The following is a 26,621-nucleotide window of genomic DNA, read 5'->3' as shown; positions in this document are numbered from 1 at the left end:
ACTAGCATTCACATTATAGGGATTCCAGAAGAAGAAAAGAGAGAAAAAGTTACAGAAAACTTATTTGAAAAATAATAGTTGGAAACTTCCCTAACCCAGGGAAGGAACAGACATCCAGGCCCAAGAAGCACTGAGTCTGAACAAGATAAGCGAAGAGATCCACATCAGGATATATAATGTCAAAGGTTAAAGATAAGGAATCACAAAGGTAACAAGAAAAAAGAAGATTAGTTATGTATCAGGAACTGCAGAAACTTTGCAGGCCAGAGGAGAGTAGCATATATATTTAAAGTACTGAAAAGAAAAAAAGCTTATAACCAAGAATACTTTAACCAGCAGTGTTATCATTGAGACTTGAAGGGAGATAGAGTTTCCCAGACAAGCAAAAACTAAAGGAGCTCATCACCATGAAGCTAGATTTACAAGAAATATTAAAGAAGCTCCTTTAAAGTGGAAAAGAAAAGGCCATAATTAGAAATAATCAAATGTATGAAAGAAAAAAAATCTCACTAGTAAAGACAAACATATGGTAAAAGTAGTGGATCAACCACTAATAAAGCTAATAATATAAAGCTTTAAAGATAAAAGTAGTAAAATAAATTATATCTACAATAATTAAAGGATACACAAAATATAAAAATATAAAATATGATGTCAAAAATATAAAATGTAGAGAGAGTTAGTAAAAATGTAGTGCTTTCAGAATGAGTTGAAACTTAAGTGAATACAGGGGTACCTGGGTGGCTCAGTGGTTGAGCATTTGCCTTTGGCTCCGGTCGTGATCCTGGGTCCTGGGATTGAGTCCCACATCAGGCTCCCAGGAGGGAGCCTGCTTCTCTTTCTGCCTCTGTCTCTGCCTCTCTCTGTGTGTCTCTCATGAATAAATAGATAAAATCTTTAGCGTAAAAAAACCTTAAATGACTACAAGCTAAAAATACACTGCTACATACATAAGTTGCTGTATAGGAACCTCATAGTAACCACAAACCAAAAACCTAAGAATAGATACACAAAAAATTCAAAGAGAGGCATCCAAACCTAACCCCAGAAGTTATTTACTTATATCTGAGGACATGTAGTTTTTGGAGAGGTTTTTTGTTGTTGTTGTTGTTATTGTTGTTGTTGTTATTAAGGAAAAGTTAAAAGTGAGTATTAGCCAAGGAGATACACAGATGGCAAATAATCATATTAAAAGATATTCAACATCATCTTTAGTTTGGAACTGAAAATTAAAACAAAGATGAGATACTACTACAGACCTATTAGAATGGCTAAGAACCAAAAGCCTGACAATATTAAATGATGGTGAGAATGTACAGCAACAAGAACTCTAATTCACTTCTGGTGACAAGAAAAAATTATACAGCCATTTTGGAACTCAGTTTTACGGTTTCTCACAAAGCTAAACACAGTCATACCATATGATCCAGCAATCACTCTCTAAGGTATTTACCAAACTGATTTGAAAACATGTCCAGGGGCACCTGGGTCACTCAGTGGTTGAACGCCTGCCTTTTGCTCAGAACATGATCCCGGGGTCCTGGGATCAAGTCCCACATCAGGCTCCCCACAGGGAGCCTGCTTCTCCCTAAGCCTATGTCTCTGCCTCTCTCTCTCTGTGTCTCTCATGAATAAATAAATAACATCTTTTTAAAAAGGAAACATGCCCATGCAAAAACCTGCATAGAAACGTTTATAGCAGGACATCTGGGTAGCTCAGCTGGTTTGGTGTCCAACTCTTGATTTCAGATCATGTCATGATCTCAGGGTTGTGAGATAAAGCCCTGCACCGGCTCTGCTTTCAGTTTGGAGAGTACTTGGAATTTTCTCTCCTTCTGCCTCTCCCCACATTTATACATGTATTCATTCTCTCTAAATAAATAAATAAACAAAAAAATTTTAAAGAAATGTTTACAGCAGCTTTATTAATAATTGCCTAAATGTGGAAGGAACCATGATGTCCTTCAATAAGTGAATAGAATAAACTGTGGTGCATCCAGACAATGGAATAACATGCAGTGATAAAAAGAAATTAGCGAATAGCTTCAGATTTCCAGTTTCCAGCCCAGCATCTAAGCAGCTTGGAAACCGTTGCTCTTCTCCTAGTAAGAAGAAAAAAGCTGAATAAAATGAAAATCAACAAGTCTTCTTATAGTCATCAGAGAATTGAGATCATGAGGCAAATGACCACACCCACAACTGGAGAGATAAGAAAATGGCAAATTACTGGAGTAGAAATCCACAAGTAGAAACCTCCCTAGGAACAATACTGGGTTCTTCTTACCCATTACATCAATCCAGCTTTCAACAAAGCAGTACAAGGCCTACTAAAAGGCAAAAACAGAGGTTAAAGAGAGAGAGAGAGTAAATGTCAAAATGAGATTCAGATATGGCAAGAATGTTGTAGTTACCAGACTAGGAATTGAAAAAACAAAAAACAAAAAACAAAACAAAACAAAAAAACTACTAAAATGCTCAGGGCTCAAAAAAAAAAATATATGCTAAGGGTTCTAACAGAAAAAGTAGACAACATGCAAGAATAGATGAGAAATGTAAATAGAGAGATAGAAGAAATTGTAAGAGATAATCCAAAAGAAATGCTAGAGACTAAAACACTGTAACAGAAGTGAAGAATGCCTTTGATGAGCACACTAGTAGCCTGGACATGGCTAAGGAAAGAATCTCTGAGCTTGAAGCTTTGCCAGTAGAAACTTCTAAAACTGAAAAGTAAAGAAAAAAGACTGGAAAAAATGAAATGGAATATCCAAGACTTGTGGGAAAACTACAAAAGGTATAACATACATATAATCAGAATACCAGGATGAGAATAAAGAGAGAAAGGAACAAAAAAAATATTTGAAATAAAAATGAGAATTTCTCCCAAATTAATGTTAGACATCAAACTATAGATCCAGGAAGTTCAGAGAACACCAAGCAGGATAAATGCCAAAAAATAACTACACCTAGGCATATGACATTTAAACTGTAGAATATCAAAGATAAAGAAAAAATCTTGAAAGATGGAGGGAAAAAACCCTTATCTATAGAGGAGCAAAGATGAGAATTACATACTAATTCTTGGAAATTGTGCAAAAGTAGTGTGAAATATTTAAAGTGTTGAAAGAAAAAGGCCCCCCAATCAGTATTATCCTGCAAAATTATTCTTCAAAAGTGAAGGAAAAATAAAAAAGGAGTAAGTCAAAGTCAAATAAAATCTTTTTCTTAGTTGATATAACAGATAATATTTTGTTCAAAATAATAATAGAAACAATGTATTCAGCCATTTTAGCTTATATATAACTGAAATTAATGACAAGGATACAAGGGAAGGGAGGAAGTAGAAATACTTTGTTATTGCAAGATATCTTTACTACTTGTGAAGTGTTATAGTGTTATTTGAAAGTGGACTTGGATGATCTGTAAACAAATATTGCAGCTCTAGGGAAACCATTAAAGAAGTTTTTAGAATACTATAATTGACATGCTAAGAAAGGAGAGAAAATGGAATCGTATAGAAAGCTCAATTAAGACCACAAAAGGGAAAAAAAGTGGAAGAAAAAGATAGAAACAAATAACAAAAGCAAAGAATAGAAAAGAGGAACAAATATGGTAGTTACTAATTCAACTATATCAATAAATACTTTAAGCATCAAAGGTCTAAATATACCAATGAAAAGGGGACCCACCTATAGACTGTTTACAAGAAACACACTTTTTAAAAAAATTTGAGTATAGTTAACACACAATGTTACATTTGTTTCAAGTATACAACATAGTGATTCAACAAGTTTATATGTTATATATGCTCACCATAAGTATAGCTACCATCTGTCACCATAAAAAGCTATTACAATACCACTCCCTATATTCCCTATGCTGTACCTTTTATTCCTGGGACTTCCTCATTCCATAACTGGAAGCTTGTTTGATAAAGATGTATAAAGATGCATATACATTAAAAGTAAAGTAATGGAGAAAGATATATCATGCTAACTCTAATAAAAAGAAAGTAGGAGTAGCTATGTTAATTTATAATATAGCAGACTTTAGGGCAGGTAAAGTTATAAGGAACAAAGAAGGGTATGACATAATAAAGGGTCAATATTGAAAGAAGACATAATAATCCTTAATATGTATGTACCTAGCAACAGAGGACCAAAATACAAGAAGCAAAAACTGATAGAATGGCAAAGGAGAAATATCTAAGTTTACTTTTACAGTTGGAGACTTCAAAATCCCTCTCTCAGAAATGGACAGATCTAGCCAGCACAAAATCAATAAGGATATAGCTGAACTCAACAGCACCATCAACCACCTAGATATAACTGACATCTATAGCCTGCTTCATCCAATAACAGCAGAGTACACACTCTTTTCAAGTTTTCATGGAACATTCACTAATATAGACCACATTTGGGGCCATATAACAGACCTTAATAAATCCAAAGGAATAGAATTCATACAATTTATTCTCTAAGAGCACAAGAGAATTAAACCAGAAGTCAGTAACAAAAAGATAGCTGGAAAATCACCAAACGCTCAATGATAAAACAACAACGCTCAAAACAATGCATGTGTCAAAGAAGAAATCTCAAAAAAAAATTCTCATATTTTAAACTAAATGAAAATGAAAATACAAGTTATCAAAACTTGTGAAATGCAGTGAAGGTGTTTATGGAGAAATTTATGGTGTTGAATGCATATATGAGAAAAGAAATAACCAAAATTAATAATATAAGTTTCCAACTCAGGAAACTAGAAAAAGAAGTGCAAATTAAATCCTAAGTAAGCAGACAAAAGAAATTATAAAAATTAGAGCAGAAATCAATGAAATTGGAAAAAAGAGAATCTTTTTAAAAAATTACCAAAACCAAACACTGGTTCTTTGAATGGATCAATCAAATTGGTAAGTTTCTAGTCAAATTAACTAAGAAAAGAGACAAAACACAAATTACTTATATCAGAAATTGCAAAAGGAACAACACTACAGATCCCATGGTTAATAAAATGAAAATAAATGAATACTAAGAACAATTCTATGCTCACAAATTTGATAAGCTAGGTGAAACAGACTAATCCCTTGAAAAACAATCTGCCAAAACTCACACAAGAAACTATTTCAATAGGTAGATGTCCCTAAACAGATTGAGTCAATAACAAATAACCTTCCAAAACAAAAAAGCATCAGGATCAGATGAGTTTACTGGTGAAATCTACCAAAAACATATAAGGAAAGAATTATACCAATTCTGTACAATTTCACTCAGAATGTAAAGGCAGAGAGAATACTTCTTAATTCATTCTATGAGCCTATCATTAATTATACTAATATCAAAACTAGACAAAGACATCCAAGAAAACTATGGAGCAGTATCTCCAATGAACACAGATGCAAATATCCTTAGTAAAATAATAGCAAATTGAATTCAACAATATGTAAAAAGAGTTATACATCACAAACAGGTAGGATTTATTCCAGGTAATGCAAAGCTGGTTCAACATTCAAAAATCCATCATGTCAACCACCTAAAGAAGAAAAATCACGTGATCATATCAATACATATAGATAAAAAGCCTTTGGGGCACCTGGGTGGCTCAGTTGGTTAAGCATCCCACTCTTGATTTCCACTTACGTCTTGATCTCAGGGTCCTGGGATTGAGGCCCACATCGGGCTCCACACTCAGTGTGGAGTCTGCTCGAGATGATCTCTCTCTCTCTCTCTCTCTGCCCTTCCCCTGCTTCTGCTCGCTCACACTCTCTCTAAATTCATTCATTCATTCATTCATTCATTCTTAAAAAAAAAGAAAGAAAAAGCATTTGACAAAATCTGATACCCTTCATGATAAAAACTCAACAAGCTAGGAGTAGAGGGAAACTTCTTCAACTTGATAAACAACATCGTCAGAAAAAAAGCAAAGCTCACACCAAACTTAATGGTGAGAAACTAGAAGCTTTACTACTAAGATCAGAAACAAAGCAAAAATGTTCCTTTTTACTACTTCTTTTCAACATTGTGCTGGAAGTCCTGGTGAAGACAATAAGACAAGGAAAGGAAATAAAAATATATAGATTGTGAAAGGAGAAATAAAACCACTTTTGTTTGTAGATGACATGATTGTCTATGGAGAAAATCTGAGAATCAACAATGAGAAGAAAAATCTTTTTTTTTTTAAGATTTTATTTATTTATTCATGATAGTTACACAGAGAGAGACAGAGAGGCAGAGACACAGGCAGAGGGAGAAGCAGGCTCCATGCAGGGAGCCCGACGTGGGATTCGATCCCGGGTCTCCAGGATCGCGCCCCGGGCCAAAGGCAGGCGCCAAACCGCTGTGCCACCCAGGGATCCTGAGAAGAAAAATCTTAAAACTAAAGCAATTTCAGCAAGATTACAAGATCCAAGGTTAATATACAAAAATCAATAACTTCCCTATATATCAACAATAAACAAGGAGAGTTTGAAATAAAAAACACAATACTGTTTACATTAAAACCTAAAAAAATTGAAATACTCAGGTATAAATCTAACAAAATATACATCAGCTCTATATAAAAACACTATAAAGCTCTGATAAAAAAAACAGAGAACTAAATAAATGAAAGATTTCCTGTTCACAGATGGGAAGATAATATTGTCAAGATGTCAAATCTTCCCAGCTTGATCTAGAGAATCAAAACACTTTCAGTTATTTTGTGGATATCAACAAACTGATTCTAAAATTTACATGAAGAAGTAAAAGACTCAGAATAACCAATAAAATGTTCAAGGAGAAGAATGAAGTCAGAAGTTTGAAACTACCAGACTTCAACACTTACTCTAAAGCTACAAATCTATAAATCAAGACAGAGTTGCAAAAGAATAGACAAACAGGTCAATGGAATCAGAGTAGACAGCCAAAAAATAGACCTTCGCAAATATAGCCAACTGATCTTTGACAAAGGAGCAAAGGCCATGCAATGAAGTAAAGATCTATTCCACAAATGGTGCTGGTACAAATGGACATCCACATCCAAAAGAATAAACCTAAACCATATATATATACTTTTGCAAAAATCAATTCGAAATGGCTCAGATATGTAAATGCAAAATGCAAAACTATAAAATTCCTAGGAGCTTACATAGAAAATCTAGATGACCTTGGGTCATGACTTTTTAGATATAGCACTTAAGACTTCATCCATGAAAGAATTATTGATAAGCTGCACTTCATTAAAAGCAAAAACTTCTATTCTGTGAAAGACGCCATCAAGAGAATGGGAACACAAGCTATAGACTGGGAGAAAATATTTGCAAAAAATATATCCAATAGAAGACTGTCATCTAAAATATATAAAGAATTCTTAAAGCTCAACAATAAGAAAACATACAATTGGCTCAAAAAATGGGCCAAAGATCTAATGAAACACCTCACAAAAAACATATCGGAGGCAAATAATCATATGAAAAGACACTCAACATCAAATGTCATTAGGGAAATGCAAGTTAAAATAACAATGAGATACCATTACATACCTATTAGAATGACCCAAACCCAGAACACTGAAAATATCAAATGTTGGCGAGGATGTGGAGCAACAAGAATATTAATTCATTTCTGGTTGGAATACAAAATGGTACAGCACTTTGGAAAACAGTCTGGTGGTTTCTTACAAAACTAAACGCATTCAGCATGTCTGGATGGCTCAGTTGGTTTAACCATCCCACTCTTGGTTTTAGCTCAGGTCATGATCTTAGTCAGGGTTGTGAGATTGAGACCCACATTGGGCTTCACGCTCAGCATGGAGTCTGCTTGAGATTCTCTCTCTCCCTCTCCCTTTGCCCCCTACCCCTCGCTCATTTTTGCACTCTCTTTCTAAAATAAATAAATAAACAAAATTTGAAAACAAAACAAAAACAACTAAACATACTCTTACAATCCAGTAAATCATACTCCTTGGCATTTACCCAAATGAGTTGGAAACTTATGTCCACACGAAATCCTGCACAGGGATGTTTATAAAGCTTTATTCACTGCTGTCAAAATATGGAAGAAACCAAGAAGTGCTTCATCAGGTGATTAGGCAAATAAACTGTGGTCCAGCCAGGAAATGGAATATTACTCAGTGCTAGAAATAAATGTGCTATCAAGCCACAGAAGGACATAGGGAAAACTTAAAATGCATATTCCTAAATGAAAAAAAGACAATATGAAATGCCTATGTGTGGTATAATTCCAACTATATGACATTCTAGGAAAAGGTAAAACGAAAGAGACTATGGTTCCCAGGGTTTAGGGGTGAGGGACAAATGAATACACAGAGCACAGAAGTGAATGAAACTATTCTGTATGATATAATGGTAGACACATGTCATTATATATTTATCCAAACCCACAGAATTTACACAAACTGACACAACACCACCCAAGAGGAACACTAATGTAAACTATAGATTTGGGGCGATAATGATGTGTCAATGTAGGTTCATCAACTGTAACAAAAGTGCCCCTCTGGTGCAGGGAGGCTGTGTATGTGTGAGGCGAGGATATATATGGAAACTGTGTACTTTCTGCACAACTTTGCCATGAATCTAAAACCTCTCTAAAATATAAAGTCCACGTGAAGAAAAAAGAGCTATCAATCCAAAAAAAGACATGGCTGAACCTTAAATGCATATTACTAAGTGAGTAATCCAGTCTGATTAGTCTACATACTATGTGATTCTAAGTACATGGCATTCTGGAAAAGACAAAACTATAGAGATAGTAAAAAGATCAGTGATTCCCAGAGGTTCAGGGAGTGAGGTGAGGATCAAATAGATGAAGCACAGCAGAGTTTTAGGGTGGTGAAATCATTCTATATGATACTGTAACAGTGGAATGACATTACACATTTGTCAAAACCCACACAACTCTATAGAACAGAGTGACCCTCAATGCAGGCAAATTTTTAAAAAATCATCTAGAAGGTGGAGGATCCTAGGAAAGAATGCAGACTGACAGGAGAATTTGTTAGAAATGTAACAATCTAACTCAAGTGGGAGAGGGGGAAAGGTACTGGCCAAATACTTTTGGAAATGAACAGTCTGTAAGCCTAAAGGCAAAAGGAGCAGCACAAAACTGTTACACTCTAGTTGACGATATTGTTTTGCATAGGGGAGAGGGCTAACAGTTGTGATGCTTAGGGCAGCCCGGGTGGCTCAGCGGTTAGCGCTGCCTTCAGCCCAAGGCGTGATCCTGGAGACCTGGGATGGAGTCCCACATCCGGCTCCCTGCATGGAGCCTGCTTGCTTCTCTCTCAGCCCGTGTCTCTGCCCGCCCCCCCTCTGTCTCTCATGAATAAATACATAAAATCTAAAAAAAAAAAAACCAATTGTGATGCTTCTCTCTATATATAGTGCAATTGCACAATTAAATAAGTGAGTGCCAAGAGAGAGGGCTGGGTTTATCCCTGTTAGAGTAGGAATCTACAGATAAGCACAAAGAAGAAGCTAGAATGATTGGGTGGTAATGGATAGAATTGGAGACATCAGTATGAACTCATGTTCAGCTTACTGTAGATACTAATGGATACACATAGAAAAATCTGGATGATATGTGTGTATACACTAATTAGTATACACATATTTATGTCCTGGCTCAGTCAGCTAAGAGGGCCAAGAAGCAACAGTATCCCAGGGCAACAAGTACACTTGGCAGCCAGATCTTGGTGTCTAATATTATTCTCCAATAAAGAAAACCAGGGCTCCTTAGAGAGAAATGGTTGCTTCTCAGACTAGGAAAGGAAATACATAAGATGAACCTAGCACATCTTGTAGGGCCAGAGAATAAGAAAGTGCAAACACGTGTATACACCCAAAACCATAAAACCAAAACCAAAACCCACAAACAGTTATATGGATGTGGGCTACACACAGTAATTTTTCAAAGAGTACTTCACGGGAAAGAGAGAGTAACTTAAGAGTAGAGAAATGTGACAAACACTACCTCATTCAGATGCTCAAGGTCAATATCAACAGTGATAAATTATGTGACTATGTAGCCTTGATGTGATGTAATGAAATGGCATTTTACCTTTAATATTCTTCCCCAAAACCCATAACCTTAGCCTAATGTTGAGAAAAAAACATCAGACAAATTCCAATAAAGAAATGTCCTATAAAATATTTGATCAGTATTTTTTGAAATTACCAAGATCATCAAAAATAAGGAAAGCCTTAGAAACTGTGCTAGTCAAGAGGTGCCCAAGAAGACATGATGATTAAATGTAATGTGGTATCTTAGATGTGAGCCTGGGACAAAGAAAGGCCTTAGGTAAAACTAAGGAGATACAAATAAACTAGGAACTTTAGTTATCAATAATGTATCAACACTGGTTCATTAATTATAACAAACACATCATGCTAGTGTAAATGTTAGTATTAGAAACTGTGTGTAGAAAAAAAAAGAAACTGTGTGTACTATATATGAAAACTATTTACTAGCCTCTCAATTTTTCTGTAAATATAAAACTTTTCCAAACAATAAAGTATATTAAAAAATAAAAATTAAGTTACTTTGTTTTAAAATTTGTAATAGTTATTTAATAAAACCAAAAAAAACATAAAATTCAATGTTTAAAAATATGGTCTGATAAATGAGGCAAAGAATAAAGTACTTCAAAATAGAAGAGTGACCTAGAAGAAAACATAGGCAGTAATCTCTTTGATACTGGCCTTAGCAACATTTTTCCAGATATGTCTTCTCAGGCAAGAGAACAAAGGCAAAAATAAGCTATTGGGACTGCAAAACAAGCTTTTGTACAGCAAAGGAAGCCACTAACCAAATCAAAATGAAACCTATTGAATAGGGGAACATATCTGTAAATGATATATTCAAAATATGTAAAGAACTTATACATATAAGTATATATGTTAAGTATATAACCTATATACTTATAAGTATATAAGTTAAAGAACTATACAACTCAACACCCAAAGAAACCCCAGTTTAATTTGAAAATGGGCAGAGAACCTGAAGAGAAATTTTTCCGAAGAAGATGTACACAGATGGCCAACAGACACATGAAAAGATGCTCAACATCACCCATCATCAGGGAAATGCAAATAAAAAACACAGTGAGCTACCCCCTCACACCTGTCAGAATGGTTACTATCAAAAAGGCAAGAAATAACAAGTGTTGGGGAGGATATGAAAAAAAGGAACACTCATGCACTGTTGGTGGAAATGTAAATTGGTGCAGCCACTGTGGAAAATAGGAAATTAAAAATAGCAGTACCATCCAATCCAGAAATTCTACTAATGGGTATTTATCCAAAGAAAATGAAAACACTACTTTTCAAAATATATGCACCCTTGTGATTATTACAGCATTATTTACAATAGGGACAATATGGAAGTAACCAAAGTGTCCACTGAAAGATAAATAGATAAACACACACACACACACACACACACATACACAGTGGAATATTACTTAGCCATAAAAAAGAATAAGATCTTGTCATTTGTGACAGCATGATAGTCCTAGAGGGAATTATGCTAAGTAAAATAAGTCAAAGAAAGACAAACACCATATGATTTCACTTGGTATCTTAAAAACACAACAAACAAATAAAAGCAAAAACAAACCCATAAATATAGAGAACAAACTGATGGTTGCCAGAGGAAAGAGGTTGGGAAGGCAACGGGCAAAATGGGTGAGACGGAAGGAGAGAGACACGCTTCCAATCATGGATGAGTTAAGTCACAGTAATAACGGGTACAGCATCAGGAATATAGGCAATGGCATTGCAGTAGTCACGGATGGAAGCCAAATGTGTCGTGAGCATAGCATAAACACAGAGATGATGAATCACTATGTTGTATGCCTGAAACTAGTGTTAACATTGTGTGTCAGGGTGCCTGGGTGGCTCAGTGGTTGAGTATCTGCCTTCCGCTCAGATCGTGATCCCCAGGTTCTGGGATCAAGTTCTGCATCCAGCTCCCTGCAGGAAGCCTGCTTCTCCTTCTGCCTATGTCTCTGTCTCTCTCTCTGTATCTATCATGAATAAATAAATAAAATCTTTTTAAAAAAGCACTGTGTGTCAACTATACTTTAATTCAAACAATTTTGTAAAGGATAATCCTTCTCCCCTGGCTTATTGGGAGGATTACATGAAACAGCAGAAGAGCACTTAGTGCTGCATGATGCCATTTATATGAATTACCAAGAATAGTTAAATTCAGAGACAGAAAGAGGAATGGTGGCTTCCAGGGCTGGGGGGGAGAGAGAATAGAGAGTTATTGATTAGTGGTATAGTTTCAGTTTTGCAGGATGAAAAAGTTTTGGAGATGGATGGTATTGATGGGTGCACAACAATGTGAACGTATTTGTTGATGCCACTGCACTATACGCTTAAAAAGTTATGATGGTGTATTTCATGTTATATGTATTTCACCACAATCTTTAAAAGAAGCACTTAGAGCATTGCTAGGCAACTTTTGTTAATCTAAATAAAAAAAAAGAGAGAGAGAGAAGAGTGAGCTACTTACAGGAATTCTAGGAAAACAGAAAAAAGACATACATAGAAAGTGGGGAGAGGGAGAAGGAAAGTAGAAATTGTGAGACGGAGTTCCGAGATGAATGTTGTAAAGAAGCAAACCACACTTTCTGGTCACATAAGCCATATTTTTCTTCCTTCCTGCTGTTAAAGCCTGATGCTTTGGGAACAGAATAAAATACTCATGTAATCAGCTAAACATATAAAATGTACCATTTTTATTATGACAATTGTATAAGACATCTTTTTGTTTTCAAAGTGTTGTGCTGAATGTTATGAAATTGCCAAGAGTTGACAGTTTCTGTAAAAATGGGAGTCTCTCTGGGAAACGAACTAGGGGTGATGGAAGGGGAGGAGGGCGGGAGGTGGGGGTGAATGGGTGCTGGGCACTGAGGGGGGCATTTGACGGGATGAGCACTGGGTGTTATTCTGTATGTTGGTAAATTGAACACCAATAAAAAATAAATTTATTATTTAAAAAAATGGGAGTCTCAGTTCAATCTATTATACAGAGCCAGTGTTCCTATTATCATTTTATGAACTTAAAAAAAAACAAGTTCCTTCATTTGTCTATTAGAGTGTACCTACCCTACATTCACACAGAACTTTATGGTTTTCCAAGCCTTATTTTATCAGAATCTCACCAATCATCAACATAAACCCATGAGGAGAGTATTTTTACAAAAGTAACAGCCTTTTTACAAGAATGTAAAGATAAAACAATAAATGACAATAACAGACAAAATAGTAATAACATCAAAGATTTGAACCATGCAAATAACAAACTACACTATATATGCATAACTATCTATAAAGTCATCTGCCCAACACCCACAGAATGCACATTCTTTTTAAGAACACATAAAATATTTATAAAATCTGACCATGTATACTTGGCCATAAAGCAAATTTTACCAAGTTTCAAGGTACTGAAATCATAAAGAACATATTATCTGACTCCAATGTAATTAACTTAGAAATCAAAAAAGAATGTATACAATCTATAGGTTTGGGTCAAGAATAAATTACAATGGAAACTAAATAATATTTCACATTGAATGTTATGAAAACTCACATATCAAAATGTGTAGTATGAAGGTAAGCAGTGCTTAGAGAGAAATATTTAGCCTTAGATATGAATATTTTAAAAATGCTAAAAATAATGAGCTAAGCATCCAACTCAAGAACATTAAAGAGCAATAAAATAATCCAAAGAAAGTAGAAAGAATACAAGAACAAATATTAATAAAATAGAAACTCTACATGTATTATTTTTTATAATAAATTTATTTTTATTGGTGTTCACTTTGCCAACATACAGAATAACACCCAGTGCTCATCCCCTCAAGTGCCCCCCTCAGTGCCCGTCACCCATTCACCCCCACCCCCCGCCCTCCTCCCCTTCCACCACCCCTAGTTCATTTCCCACAGTTAGGAGTCTTTATGTTCTGTCTCCCTTTCTGATATTTCCCACACATTTCTTCTCCCTTCCCTTATATTCCCTTTCACTATTATTTATATTCCCCAAATGAATGAGAACATACACTGTTTGTCCTTCTCCGATTAACTTACTTCACTCAGCATAATACCCTCCAGTTCCATCCACGTTGAAGCAAATGGTGGGTATTTGTCGTTTCCAATGGCTGAGGAATATTCCATTGTATACATAAACCACATCTTCTTTATCCATTCATCTTTCGATGGACACCGAGGCTCCTTCCACAGTTTGGCTATTGTGGACATTGCTGCTAGAAACATCGGGGAGCAGGTGTCCCGGCGTTTCACTGCATCTGAATCTTTGGGATAAATCCCCAACAGTGCAATTGCTGGGTCATAGGGCAGGTCTATTTTTAATTCTTTGAAGAACCTCCACACAGTTTTCCAGAGTGGCTGCACCAGTTCACATTCCCACCAACAGCGCAAGAGGGTTCCCTTTTGTCCACATCCTCTCCAACATTTGTTGTTTCCTGCCTTGTTAATGTTCCCCATTCTCACTGGTGTGAGGTGGGATCTCATTGTGGTTTTGATTTGTATTTCCCTGATGGCAAGTGATTAGTCTTTGATAAGACTAATAAAATTGAGAAATTTCTAATGTAATTGTTAAGAAAACTAAGGGAAAAATACAAATGTCAATATTAGGAATGAAAATTATACAGACATTAGAAATATAGTAAGGTAATCTCCACACCCAACATGGGGCTTGAGCTCACAACTCCAAAATCAAGAATTGTATATTTTATTGAATCAGCCAGTCAGGCACCTCAAGGCTACTTTAATCTTTGAGACAGTATGAGAAAAAATTTTTACAAGCCAATTTTACTCATGAACATGGATGCATAGTTCTAATAAAAATATGCACAAACCCAGATCAGCAATATCCAAAAAAGATAAAGCATTGTAACCAACTAGGCTTCATTCCAGAAATGCAGGATTAATTTCATATTAAAAAAATTAAGAGACCTGCCCACAAAACAGAGCCAATGAGAAAAAAAATCATATAATCATCTCAATAGACACAACAGTTTAAGAAAATTTTATCCATTCATGACAAAAACTCATGGTAAAATAGGGAAATTCCTTATTTGAGAAAAAACATCTGTAAACCAAACCAACCAAAACAAACCAAAACAAAACCTACAGCAAATATTCACAATGATGAAACACTGAATACTTTCCTTTGATACTGTAAATAAGACAAGGATGCCTCCAATTACCACTTTTATTCAACATTGTACTAGACCACCCCAGGACATTGAGGCAAGAAAAAGAGACAAAAGGGGCGCCTGGGTGGCTCAGTCAGTTAAGGGTCTGCCTTCTGCTCAGGTCATGATCCGGAAGTCGTGGGATCAAGCCAAGCCCCGCATTGCATCGGGCTCCCTGCTCAGTGGTAAGTCTCCCTCTCTCTCCCTCTATTCCTCCCTCTTCCTCATGCTCTCTCTCTCTCTCTCAAATAAATAAATTTAAAAAAATCTTTTTTAAAAAAGGAAAAAAGATAAAAATATAGTAGTCGGAAAAAAAGAAAAAGTTTTCATGATTTAAAGATAGATTGCATACATAAAACATTCAAAAGAACACCCAGATAAATTATAAGAATCTATGAGAATTAAGCAGAGTCTCTGGATATATAATCATTTTAAAAGTCAATTTAGGGGATACCTGGGTGGCTCAGCGGTTTGGCGCCTGCCTTTGGCCCAGGGTGCGATCCTGGAGACCCGGGATCGAGTCCCGCATCCGGCTCCCGGCGTGGAGCCTGCTTCTCCCTCCTCCTGTGTCTCTGCCTCTTCCTCTCTCTCTCTCTGCCTATCATAAATAAATAAATAAATAAATAAATAAATAAATAAATAAATAAATAAATAAAAGTCAGTTTAGGGCAGCCCTGGTGGCTTAGCGGTTTAGCACCGCCTTCAGCCTAGGGCTTGATTCTGGAGACCTCGGATCGAGTCCCACGTCAGGCTCCCTGCATGGAGCCTGCTTCTCTCTTTGTCTCTCTCTCTCCCCACCCCCGGAATAAATAAATAAAATATTTTTTAAAATAAAATAAAAGTCAATTTATTCTCAGAGCAGCAAGGAAAAAAAGAAAAAAATTTAAAGATAAAACTTACAATTGCATAAAACAAAGTATCTAGGAATAAATCTAACAAAAGATGTGATGAAATCTATGGAGAAAATTATAAAATTCTATTGAGAGACATTAAGTAGATCTGTAAGTGGAGAGTTTTATTTTGTTCACTGATTGGAAGCTCAATTATCATAAAGATGTCAATTCACTCCAAATTAATTCATAGACATAATATAATCCAAACCAAATTCCCAGAAAGTTTTTTCATCATAAAAACTTTTATTTTTATTTACATCATAAAAACTTATTCTAAAATTTATTTGGAAATACAAAAGACCAAAGAAGAGATAAATCATTCTTGAAGAAGAATAAGATAAGGGAAGACTTGTCCTACCAAATATCTTGATTTATTGCAAAGTTATAATTATTAAGATAGTGTGATATCACTATCTCAAGGATAAATAAAATACATCAGTGAAAGAGGGCTGGAAACAAGCACACATACACAGTAACACTTGAAAAGTGACACTGTAAATCAGTAGGGGAAGGATAAACATTTCCATATGTGTTGCTGGGATAACCTGGAGTCCATATTGAAAAAATTAATTGGCCTCCTGCCTAGAACATCGACAAAAATCAGTTCCAGGCAGATTAAAGATCTATATTTAAAAGGCTAACAATGTAAGTAAATACCTTTTTATGTTCTGAGTTAATTTTTGTAATTGATAATGAACCCAGTAACCCTAACCTAGCTGAGCAGTGCAACATATTTATATTGTACATATTTATAGTGCATATAAATATACTGCACTCTAAATACATTTACAATATAAATAACAGTAAAATTGTGGATAGTAGTATTCAGGTCAGTAAAATTTGTGGGAAACAAAACTTGCCAATGGATTGTCGCCTTGAGTCTTACTTTGTTTTTGTTTAGATTAACAACTTTATTCCATATTGTTCAAGAGGAAACAAAGCTTAGCAGAAGCTTGAGAGGTGCCAGGGAAGCTATAGGTTCGTGAACTTAGAAGCCAAGCACAGTGGTGGCAGGGCCCAGTGGCTACAAAGACATGGATTAGCTCCATCCACATTGTTGAGCTAAATGAAATAAATTAGTCAGAGAAATACCAATACCATAAGATTTCACTCATGTGTGGAATTTAAGAAACAAAACAAATAGGCATAGAGTAAAAAAGGGAGAGAGACAAACCCAGAAACAGTACAGAGAACACACTGATGGTCACCAGAGGGGAGGTGGGAAGAGGGGGATAGGGGAAACAGGTGATGGGGATGAAGGAGTGCACTTCTGTTGAGTACTGGTGTTGAATGGAAATGTTGAGTCCCTAAACTATACACCTGAAACTAATATTACACTGTATGGTAACTAACTGGAAATTAAAAACTTAAAAAATTTTACACTACTCATGGGTAAGGGCAAAAACCTCAAGAACTGTATCTGTGACAAGTTATAGAATAGGTTATTTTAGTTTCTGTTCTGTGGAAACAGTAAAATATTCCAACAAAAGCTTTTAATGTAGATTTTTTCTATTTTCTTTTAGAGATTCATTCATTCATTCATTCATTCATTCGAGACACAGAGAGTCAGAGACACAGGCAGAGGGAGAAGCAGGCTCCCCGCAGAGAACCTGATATGGGACTTGACCCCAGAATCTAGGATCACATCCTGAGCCAAAGGTAGACACTCAACCAATGAGACACCAAGGCATCCCAGATTTTTTTCTTTTGACACATGTTGTTGCTTGCTAAGTGTAACAGTCCAATCATTGCATAAATGTGACTTTAAAAAAAAGGAAGGGTACCTGGCTGGCTCAGTCAGTACAGCATGTGACTCTTGATCTTGAGGTTGTGAGCTCAAGCCCTATGTTGGGTGTAGAGATTACTTAAAAATAAAATCTTAGGGAAAAAAGGCAAATAATAAAGTTTTTGAAAGATAATATAGGAAAATATCTTTGTAATCTTGGCGTAGGGTGGACTTTTTTCCCAACAAAACACCAAAAATCACCACCCAAAAAGAACATTATTGTTATGTCAGACTACCTGAAAAGAATAACATGCTCATCCAAAGGCACTGATAAGAGAATGAAAAGACAAATTCCCAAATGGTATATACGCAATACCCATATAACAAAAGCCTTCTATGCAGAATATATAAGAACTTCTACAAATCAATAATAAGACTACAAATACAAGATAAATGGACAAGCACTTCACAAGAGAATATTCAAACATAAAAAGAGGGCTCAACCTAGTAATTGCGGAAATGAAAATTAAAACCACACTAACATACCACTACACTCACCAGAAGACTAAAATTAAAACAACTGAAAATACCAAGTGTTTACAGGGAGTAATGGAAACTCTCATATATCACTAATGGTTCAATCACAATGGAAAATAGTGTGGCATTCTCTAATAAAATAGAAAATACCCTTACATCATAATTTAGCAGTCCCACTTTTAACTAAGTCTCAACACTAGAGAACTGTGCATATGTTCTCCAAGTTACATATACAAGGATGTATATCACACCATTATTCATATTAGCTTCAAGTTGGAAACAATACAAATGTTTGTCAATAATAAAATGATAAATTAAATATTTATATATTATGTAAATAAATTATAATGGTGGAATACCATGCCATGGAATATGAGACAAAGTGTACATGAACCAATTAAGACTAGTTGTAAAAATATACACCAGTGTGAAGGGACAGGTTACACACACACACACACACACACTTTTACACAAATATTCAATGTAATTTCATTCAAATAATTTTCCCAAAAAGGCAACTAATGTATATTTAGGAAAATGAGAAAAATGCTATTAAAGCAAGAGTAGTACATATCTTTGATGGGGAGAGAATTATAATCAGAAAGAAACACACATCATGCTATGTAGCTAAAGCAAAATAGAAAGGGAAAGTTATTGCTTTAAATGGCTGCATTAGAAAAGAGGAAATCTTAAATCAATAATCAAAACCTTCAATTTTCAATCTAGGAAAAGGAACGCTAAACCCAAGGCAAGGAGAAGAGAGAAAATAATAACAATTATGGTAGCAATCAATGAAGCAGAACACAAAAACACTAGAGAAATCAATGAAAACAAAAGATGGTTCTTTGAGTAGAACAGCAAATTAACAAACCTCTGGGGAGTCTGATCAAGAGAAAAAGAGAAAACATGTTATTAGGAAAACCAGGAATGGGCAGCCCCGGTGGCGCAGCGGTTTAGCGCCGCCTGCAGCCCGGGGTTTGATCCTGGGGACCCTGGATCGAGTCCCACATCAGGCTCCCTGCATGGAGCTTGCTTCTCCCTCTGCCTGTGCCTCTGCCTCTCTCTCTCTCTCTCTGTGTCTCTATGAATAAATAAATAAAATCACTAAAAAAAAAAAAAAAGGAAAACCAGGAATGTAAAAGTAGACACTATCATCAATCCTACAAATATTAAAAGGACTATAAGGTAGCGGCCCCTGGGTAGCTCAGTCAATTGAGCATCTGACTCTTGATTTCAGCTCAGGTCATGATCTCAGGGTCATAAGATCAAGTCCCATGTCCAGCTCTGCATTCAGTGGGAAGTCTGCTTGAGATTCTCTCTCTTCCTCTCGTTCTGCCCCTTCCCTCTCTCTAAAAACAAATAAACAAATCTTAAAAAAAAAAAAAAAAGAAAAAAAAGAAAAAAAAGGTCTGCCATCCAAGTACTAACCAGGCCCGACCCTGCTTAGCTTCCGAGATCAGACGAGATCGGGCGCGTTCAGGGTGGTATGGCCGTAGACACAAGCAATCCAATCATGAAATGGGCAAAAGACATGAAGAGAACTCTCACAGAGGAAGACATAGAGAAAATGCTCTGCATCACTTGCCATCAGGGAAATACAAATCAAAACCACGATGAGATACCACCTCACACCAGTGAGAATGGGGAACGTTAACAAGGCAGGAAACAACAAATGTTGGAGAGGATGCGGAGAAAAGGGAACCCTCTTACACTGTTGGTGGGAATGTGAACTGGTGCAGCCACTCTGGAAAACTGTGTGGAGGTTCCTCAAAGAGTTAAAAATAGACCTGCCCTACGACCCAGCAATTGCACTGCTGGGGATTTACCCCAAAGATTCAGATGCAATGAAACGCCGGGACACCTGCACCCCGATGTTTCTAGCAGCAATGTCCACAATAGCCAAACTGTGGAAGGAGCCTCGGTGTCCATCGAAAGATGAATGGATAAAGAAGATGTGGTTTATGTATACAATGGAATATTCCTCAGCCATTAGAAATGACAAATACCCACCATTTGCTTCGACGTGGATGGAACTGGAGGGTATTATGCTGAGTGAAGTAAGCCAATTGGAGAAGGACAAACATTATATGTTCTCATTCATTAGGGGAATATAAATAATAGTGAAAGGGAATATAGGGGAAGGGAGAAGAAATGTGTGGGAAATATCAGAAAGGGAGACAGAACATAAAGACTCTTAACTCTGGGAAACGAACTGGGGGTGGTGGAAGGGGAGGAGGGCCGGGGGTGGGGGTGAGTGGGTAACAGGCACTAAGGGGGACACTTGACGGGATGAGCACTGGGTGTTATTCTGTATGTTGGTAAATTGAACACCAATAAAAATTATTTTATTAAAAAAAAGGTCTGTAAGCTAATATTTTAAACAACTATATGTCAACAAATAAGATAATAGAAGTGAAGTGGAAAAATTACTGAAGGAACATGAATTGCCAAAACTGTCTCATGAAGAAATAAAAAATCTGAATAAGCCTATGACAGGCTAAGAAATCGAATTGGTAATTAAAATTAATATTTTCACAAGAAAATCTCAGTTCCAGATGGCTTCACTGATGAATTCTACTGAACATTTAGAGAAAAATTAATATCAATCCTTCCAGACCAACTTGGATTTGGCATAGGCGTATAAGATTAATTTAATACTAAAAGTCAATTAATAATATACCATATTGATAAATAGATTAAAAACCACATGATCATCTCAAAACATACAGAAAGAACATTTGACAAAAATCCAACATCTCTTCGCAATTAAAAAAAAAAAACAAACAATTAAGAACATATGGGAATTTCTTCAATCTGATCTATAAAAAACCCACAGCTGGGCAGCCCAGGTGGCTCAGCGGTTAAGCACCGCCTTCAGCCCAGGGTGTAGTCCTGGAGACCCAGGATGAGTCCCACATCAGGCTCCCTGTGTGGAGACTGCTTCTCCCTCTACCTGTGTCTGTGCCTCTCTCTGTGTGTCTCTCATGAATAAATAAATAAAATCTTTTAAAAAATCCACAGCTAACATTATACTTAATGATAAAAGACTGGATGCTCTCCCCTAAGATCAGGAACAAGACAAGAATGTCTTCTCTGGCCACTTCTATTCAACATTATACTGGAGGTTCTACTCAGGCAAATTAAGTGAAAAATATAAATAAATACAAGCCATCAAGACTGGAAAGGGCATTATATGGTCTCATTCATTTGGGGAATATAAAAAATAGTGAAAGGGAATAAAGGGGAAAGGAGAAAAAATGAGTGGGAAATATCAGAAAGGGAGACAGAACATGAAAGACTCCTAACTCTGGGAAATGAACTAGGGGTGGTGGAAGAGGAGGTGGGCGGGGGATGGGGGTGACTGGGTGACAGGCACTGAGGTGGGCACTTGATGGGATGAGCACTGGGTGTCATTCTATATGTTGGCAAATTGAACGCCAATAAAACTATTCTTTTAAATAAAAAAAAAAAAGACTGGAAAGGAAAAGTAAAATTACATGCAGACAACATGATTTTATGTAGAGAAAATCCTAAGTGATTTACTAAAAATTTTCCAGAGTTAATGGACAAGTTTACCAAAGATACAGATGTAAGATTAACAACAAAAATTAATTGTGTTTCTATATGCTGGCAATAAACCATTCAAAAAAGAAATTATGAAAATAATCCCATTCAGAATACCATCAAAAATAATAAAACATTTAGGAATAAATTCAAAAGAAATGCAAGACTCGTAAACTGGAAACTACAAAACATTGAAGGGAAGAAAAATTCTAAATAGAGACATCCCATGTTCATGGATCAGAAAACTTAAAATTGTTAAGATAGAAATTCTCCCTAAATTGATCTACAGGCTTAATGCAACTCCTAACCAAAAATTAGAAACTGACAAGCTGATCCTAAAATTTTCATGGAAATGCAAATGCAATGCATAAGGTGGACCACCAACATGTTTTCCTCTTTAAGTTCCCTAAATTACCTCTGCATTGTCTTCTAGTGGCCAGAACTGGAGCGGGTTTAGGTTGCATTTTAATGATAAGTGCTTCCTGTCTTATGCATGAGTAATAATGGCGAAAATAATAATTAGGGCACCTAACGGACAAACTTCATAAGAAAAAGAGGAAAAAGACGTTCCTCCAGGACACCTTTCCACTGTAAACTGCACATTCTCTATCATCGATGCTTTACAGCTTTTTAGTTTGAAATAAAGTTTGAAATAAAAATAAAATTGATTTTGAAATGGACTCAGAAATTTGCAAAAATCATCACAAGCCTTCTGTATCCTTCAATTAGCCTCTCTTGCTCATGACATCTTGCCACTGCATGACCGTTTACAATATCAAAACCAGGAAACTGACATTGTTGCAATACTGCTGGGTGCAAGCTTTAACCCGAAGTCACAAGCTCATACGTGTACCCATTTGCATATGTGTGTGTGTACGGCTTCTGTGAAATTTTATTCCATGTATAGACTTGTGTAGCAACCACACAATCAAGATATATAACTCTTCTATCACCATCAAGGACCTTGCTTGGTGGAACTCCCAAGGACTGCCCTCTATATGGCACCCCCAATGTGCCTATCTTCTGGCAAACCACTGATTTGTTTTCTACCCTGCCTGGATGCCATTTTGCACGTCAGATGTACATAGAATCATACAACATTAAATGGACTTTTAAACTTTCCAAATCTCTCCCATTGCAAAACAAAACAAAACAAAAATATGTCTCAGCCCCACATACTCTCCAGGTAGTTCTCCCTCTCCTCTCCTTTACAGTCAGACATACTCCTCATGATTGCCATTTATGCACACCTAACAGCTCATCAGATTTTGTCCTACATTTCTGGCTATCATTTCTGTTTCCACTGTAGACTCATCCTTCCTCTGCCTGGTCATTCAATGTTCTGGTTCCTTAAGGCTCTGTTTTACATCTTTTCACGGTTTCTCCCTAAGAGATTTCATCCATCCCCATGGTTCCAGAACACAAATGCCTCAAACACATATATGAGCAGACTGGAGCCACAAAACCATTTCTGTACAGTGAACTACCTGTTGGGCATATCCTTCAAGGATGTCTTAAAGACATCTGAAACTGAGCACATCCAAAATTCAACTCAGCCCATCTCATCCATCCCCAAACCTCCATACGTCTACCATGACCCCTGTTAGCTGACACCTCCCTTCCTCTCACCATCCCATATTCAAATCAAGTCAGTCCTTTTTACCCAGTAGGTGTACTTCACAACCACCCTCCTCTTCTACCTTATCCAAACTACCATCCTCTCTCCCTTCTGAACCATTGTCGTAGTCCCATAACTGGTCACTCTGCTCTCACTCTCTAACTTGTTCTTTCTACTATGGCCAGAATAACATTTCAAATGGAAATTTCAGGATCATCTCATCCTATCAATACTTCTCCCTCCTCTCAAATAGGCACCAATATTCTGCTATTGCTTCTAAAAGAGCAAAATACCTAACGCAGCCTGGGAGGTGACACACAGTGACCCCTAATCACTTCCTCCAGCTCTTTATGTACGCTATTTCTCCTAACAACACATGGCCTTTTTCATTTCCTCAAAGAATAACCCCAAACCCAGAATATACTGCTCTGACGCCTTCTTCACAGACTTAACTCTTCTACCCTTTAGATCTCAGTTCAATCATCATGCCTACTGGGAAGCCTTCCCCAACTCCCCAGAGAAGGTCAAATCCTGCTATTATACAGTCTCATTGGACCATGTACTTTTCTTTTATAGGACTCATTAAGCTTTTAGTCTAACCTTGAATTATGAGATTGGTTAATTATCTGTTTCCGCTAAAAAAAAAAAAAAAAAAAACCTGAAAGCCACACAAGGAAGGAAATGTGTGTGTGTTTAAGTTCACCACTGCACCTCCAAGGGCTTACACACATAAGGATTCCGATGAGTATTTGTTGAAAAAAGAAATGAACATTGCATTTAATGGGTGACAATGGCAATTCTCACAAAACCTTGTTTATGGACCTAGAATTCAAATATGCAACCATTCCTAGAATATCTTTAGAATAGCTTCATGTTTACTCAAGAACTAGCATGTACCTAAATAGTACACGGACATTTTAAAATATAATATCCTACAGACAGTATCCCCTACATGACTAGGCAGCAGTCTAAAAATTTGTTTGTACTGCAACTGACATTTCTACCACAGAAACAGGTTGCAAACAGAGATTAAGCCCAACGCAGCCCACAAAACCTTATTCCTCTCCTAAAGGAGTCAGCATTTTACTCCGAGGACCTTTCAGGCTGACTGCACTTGTGAATTCTGAGTACCTTGGACTCTAGAACACCCCTTAACTCCAAACCGTCCAGGGCTTGAACCCCTCAGGCCCTTTCAGCCCTAACCCTTTACTATTTCTCATGGTCCTAAAGATTTCCAAGCCCTAAGCAAAGCAGGAGGCAATGAACTGACAGAAGCTAATTCCCAAAACAAGAAGATCTGCTGGAAGCCAGAGACAAAAATAGTGGAAATCTGCAGAAAAGAAGATGCCACCAGTGAAGGGCTGGGTGAAGTGGACAGAGGGGAGAAAAGAGAGGGCTGTGGCATGTAGACCATCAGGACAAGCAGGGTGCGGAGCAACCCCAAACCCCAATAACTGGCTGAGTCATGAGTCAGATGCTCCAAAGATGTCACATACTGTATATATTCCCAAATCATCTTCATATCATCAACTCTATCCCATCCTCCACCAACAGCTTTCAGTTCTTGAATCTTTTCATCAGAAGCAATGAACACAAGCTACCAAAAATATCAATCCCAAATTTTATAGGGAAAAAACTTTAAAACAATACCTTTGTTCCATTCCAGGAAAGAAGAGGCCAAACTGCACAAAACAGCTCTTAAGAAAATATAAACAGAAGGAAACTGAAACCTTCTTTTAAGTGTTTAGAGCTTCTAGAAGGACGGCAGCCTGGAGATTTCAATTCGCTTGGTAAATTTGATTTGATTTCTTTGAAGCCAGAAAACCTTTTCAAAAGCAATTATGAGAGCACAGCAGTTAAGTGAGGCTACTGAAAACCTGGTGAGAATTTCAGTTATTAGCCAACCTTTATCCACATAGCTCCACCCCTTAGAGCCTAGCAAGTGACGGTGAGTTTAGATAAACTTCTAATTCTCTGCCAGCACAGAGTATAAGGAGGTGTGTGTGGGCAGGGGGAAGGGTGGAGGGGGGGTGGCTGGGTGTGGGGATGTGTGTGGGGGGTTGTGTGGGGTGGCTGGGTATGGGGATGTGGGGGGGGTATGTGCACTGGCACATGAATGGGGTGAGAGAAGAGAAAGCATCAAGGAGGAATTATTAATAAACTCTTGAGCTTCTTGTACTATCCTGAAACTAAATCAGCCGGTCACATACACATACATATACTGTTTTTTTCCATGCAGTAAGAATAACACCTTTATTCGAGAAGAAAGGCTACCTGTAAACTGTTTTCCATCATGGTGTAGAGTGTAGTTCTGGCACCTGTTCCTCCCTGACTCCTACGCTCCTGACTGTGCTTCTGTCTTCCAAGCTCCTGGAGTCCACAACAGTGTCGGTTCAGTTAGATCAAAATCCAGATCTCCTGGCAAGTCTGGGATGCCCTTTACAGTTTATTTCCCCCTGTTTGACAAATCCTCTGTCTCTTGGCTGGTCACTATTCTAGCTCTTGCAAGTAGGTCTTCCATGGTTCTTTAAACAGGTACAATATGGGACGCCTGGGTGGCTGAGTGGTTGAGCATCTGCCTTCAGCTCAGGGCGTGATCCCGGAATCCGGGACCAAGTCCCACATAGGGCTTCTTACAGGAAGCCTGCTTCTCCCTCTGCCTGTGTCTCTGCCTCTCTCTCTCTCTCTCTTTGTGTGTCTCCCATGAATAAATAAATAAAATCTTTTAAAAATAAATAAACCAGTACAATATAAATAATAAAGGACTATCAGAGAGTTGGTCTGCCCACCAGTTTTAAAAACATTCACCTTCCCACCATTTGCTTCAACGTGGATGGAACTGGAGGGTATTATGCTGAGTGAAGTAAGTCAGTCGGAGAAGGACAAACATTATATGTTCTCATTCATTTGGGGAATATAAATAATAGTGAAAGGGAATATAAGGGAAGGGAGAAGAAATGTGTGGGAAATATCAGAAAGGGAGACAGAACGTAAAGACTGCTAACTCTGGGAAACGAACTAGGGGTGGTAGAAGGGGAGGAGGGCGGGGGGTGGGAGTGAA

At 37.0% G+C, this 26,621-nt stretch overlaps 1 protein-coding gene across 10 annotated transcripts in view; it reads right to left on the bottom strand.

The window, feature by feature from the left end:
• LOC140626472 (cytidine monophosphate-N-acetylneuraminic acid hydroxylase) overlaps positions 1-25,457 on the bottom strand; it is a 115,042-nt gene extending 89,585 nt beyond the window's left edge. For 5 of the 10 annotated variants that reach the window (XR_012025649.1, XR_012025647.1, XR_012025648.1 and 2 more), the window contains exon 1: positions 737-872. Coding sequence is in view for 5 of the 10 variants with exons in the window: in XM_072814284.1 (XP_072670385.1) it covers positions 737-810 (74 nt within the window). In the remaining 5 variants the exon portion in view is untranslated. Of the gene's footprint in view, positions 1-736; positions 873-25,210 lie in introns of those variants that run through there. The other 5 variants (XR_012025645.1, XR_012025646.1, XM_072814283.1 and 2 more) reach the window with 3 other exon arrangements.
• Positions 25,458-26,621: the final 1,164 nt, after the last annotated feature.

This window comes from Canis lupus, chromosome 37, assembly GCF_048164855.1.
Source record: "Canis lupus baileyi chromosome 37, mCanLup2.hap1, whole genome shotgun sequence".
Classification (NCBI taxonomy): domain Eukaryota; kingdom Metazoa; phylum Chordata; class Mammalia; order Carnivora; family Canidae; genus Canis; species Canis lupus.
The sequence above is the reverse complement of the archived record's forward strand: the minus strand, read 5'-3'. Positions and strand labels throughout refer to the sequence as shown.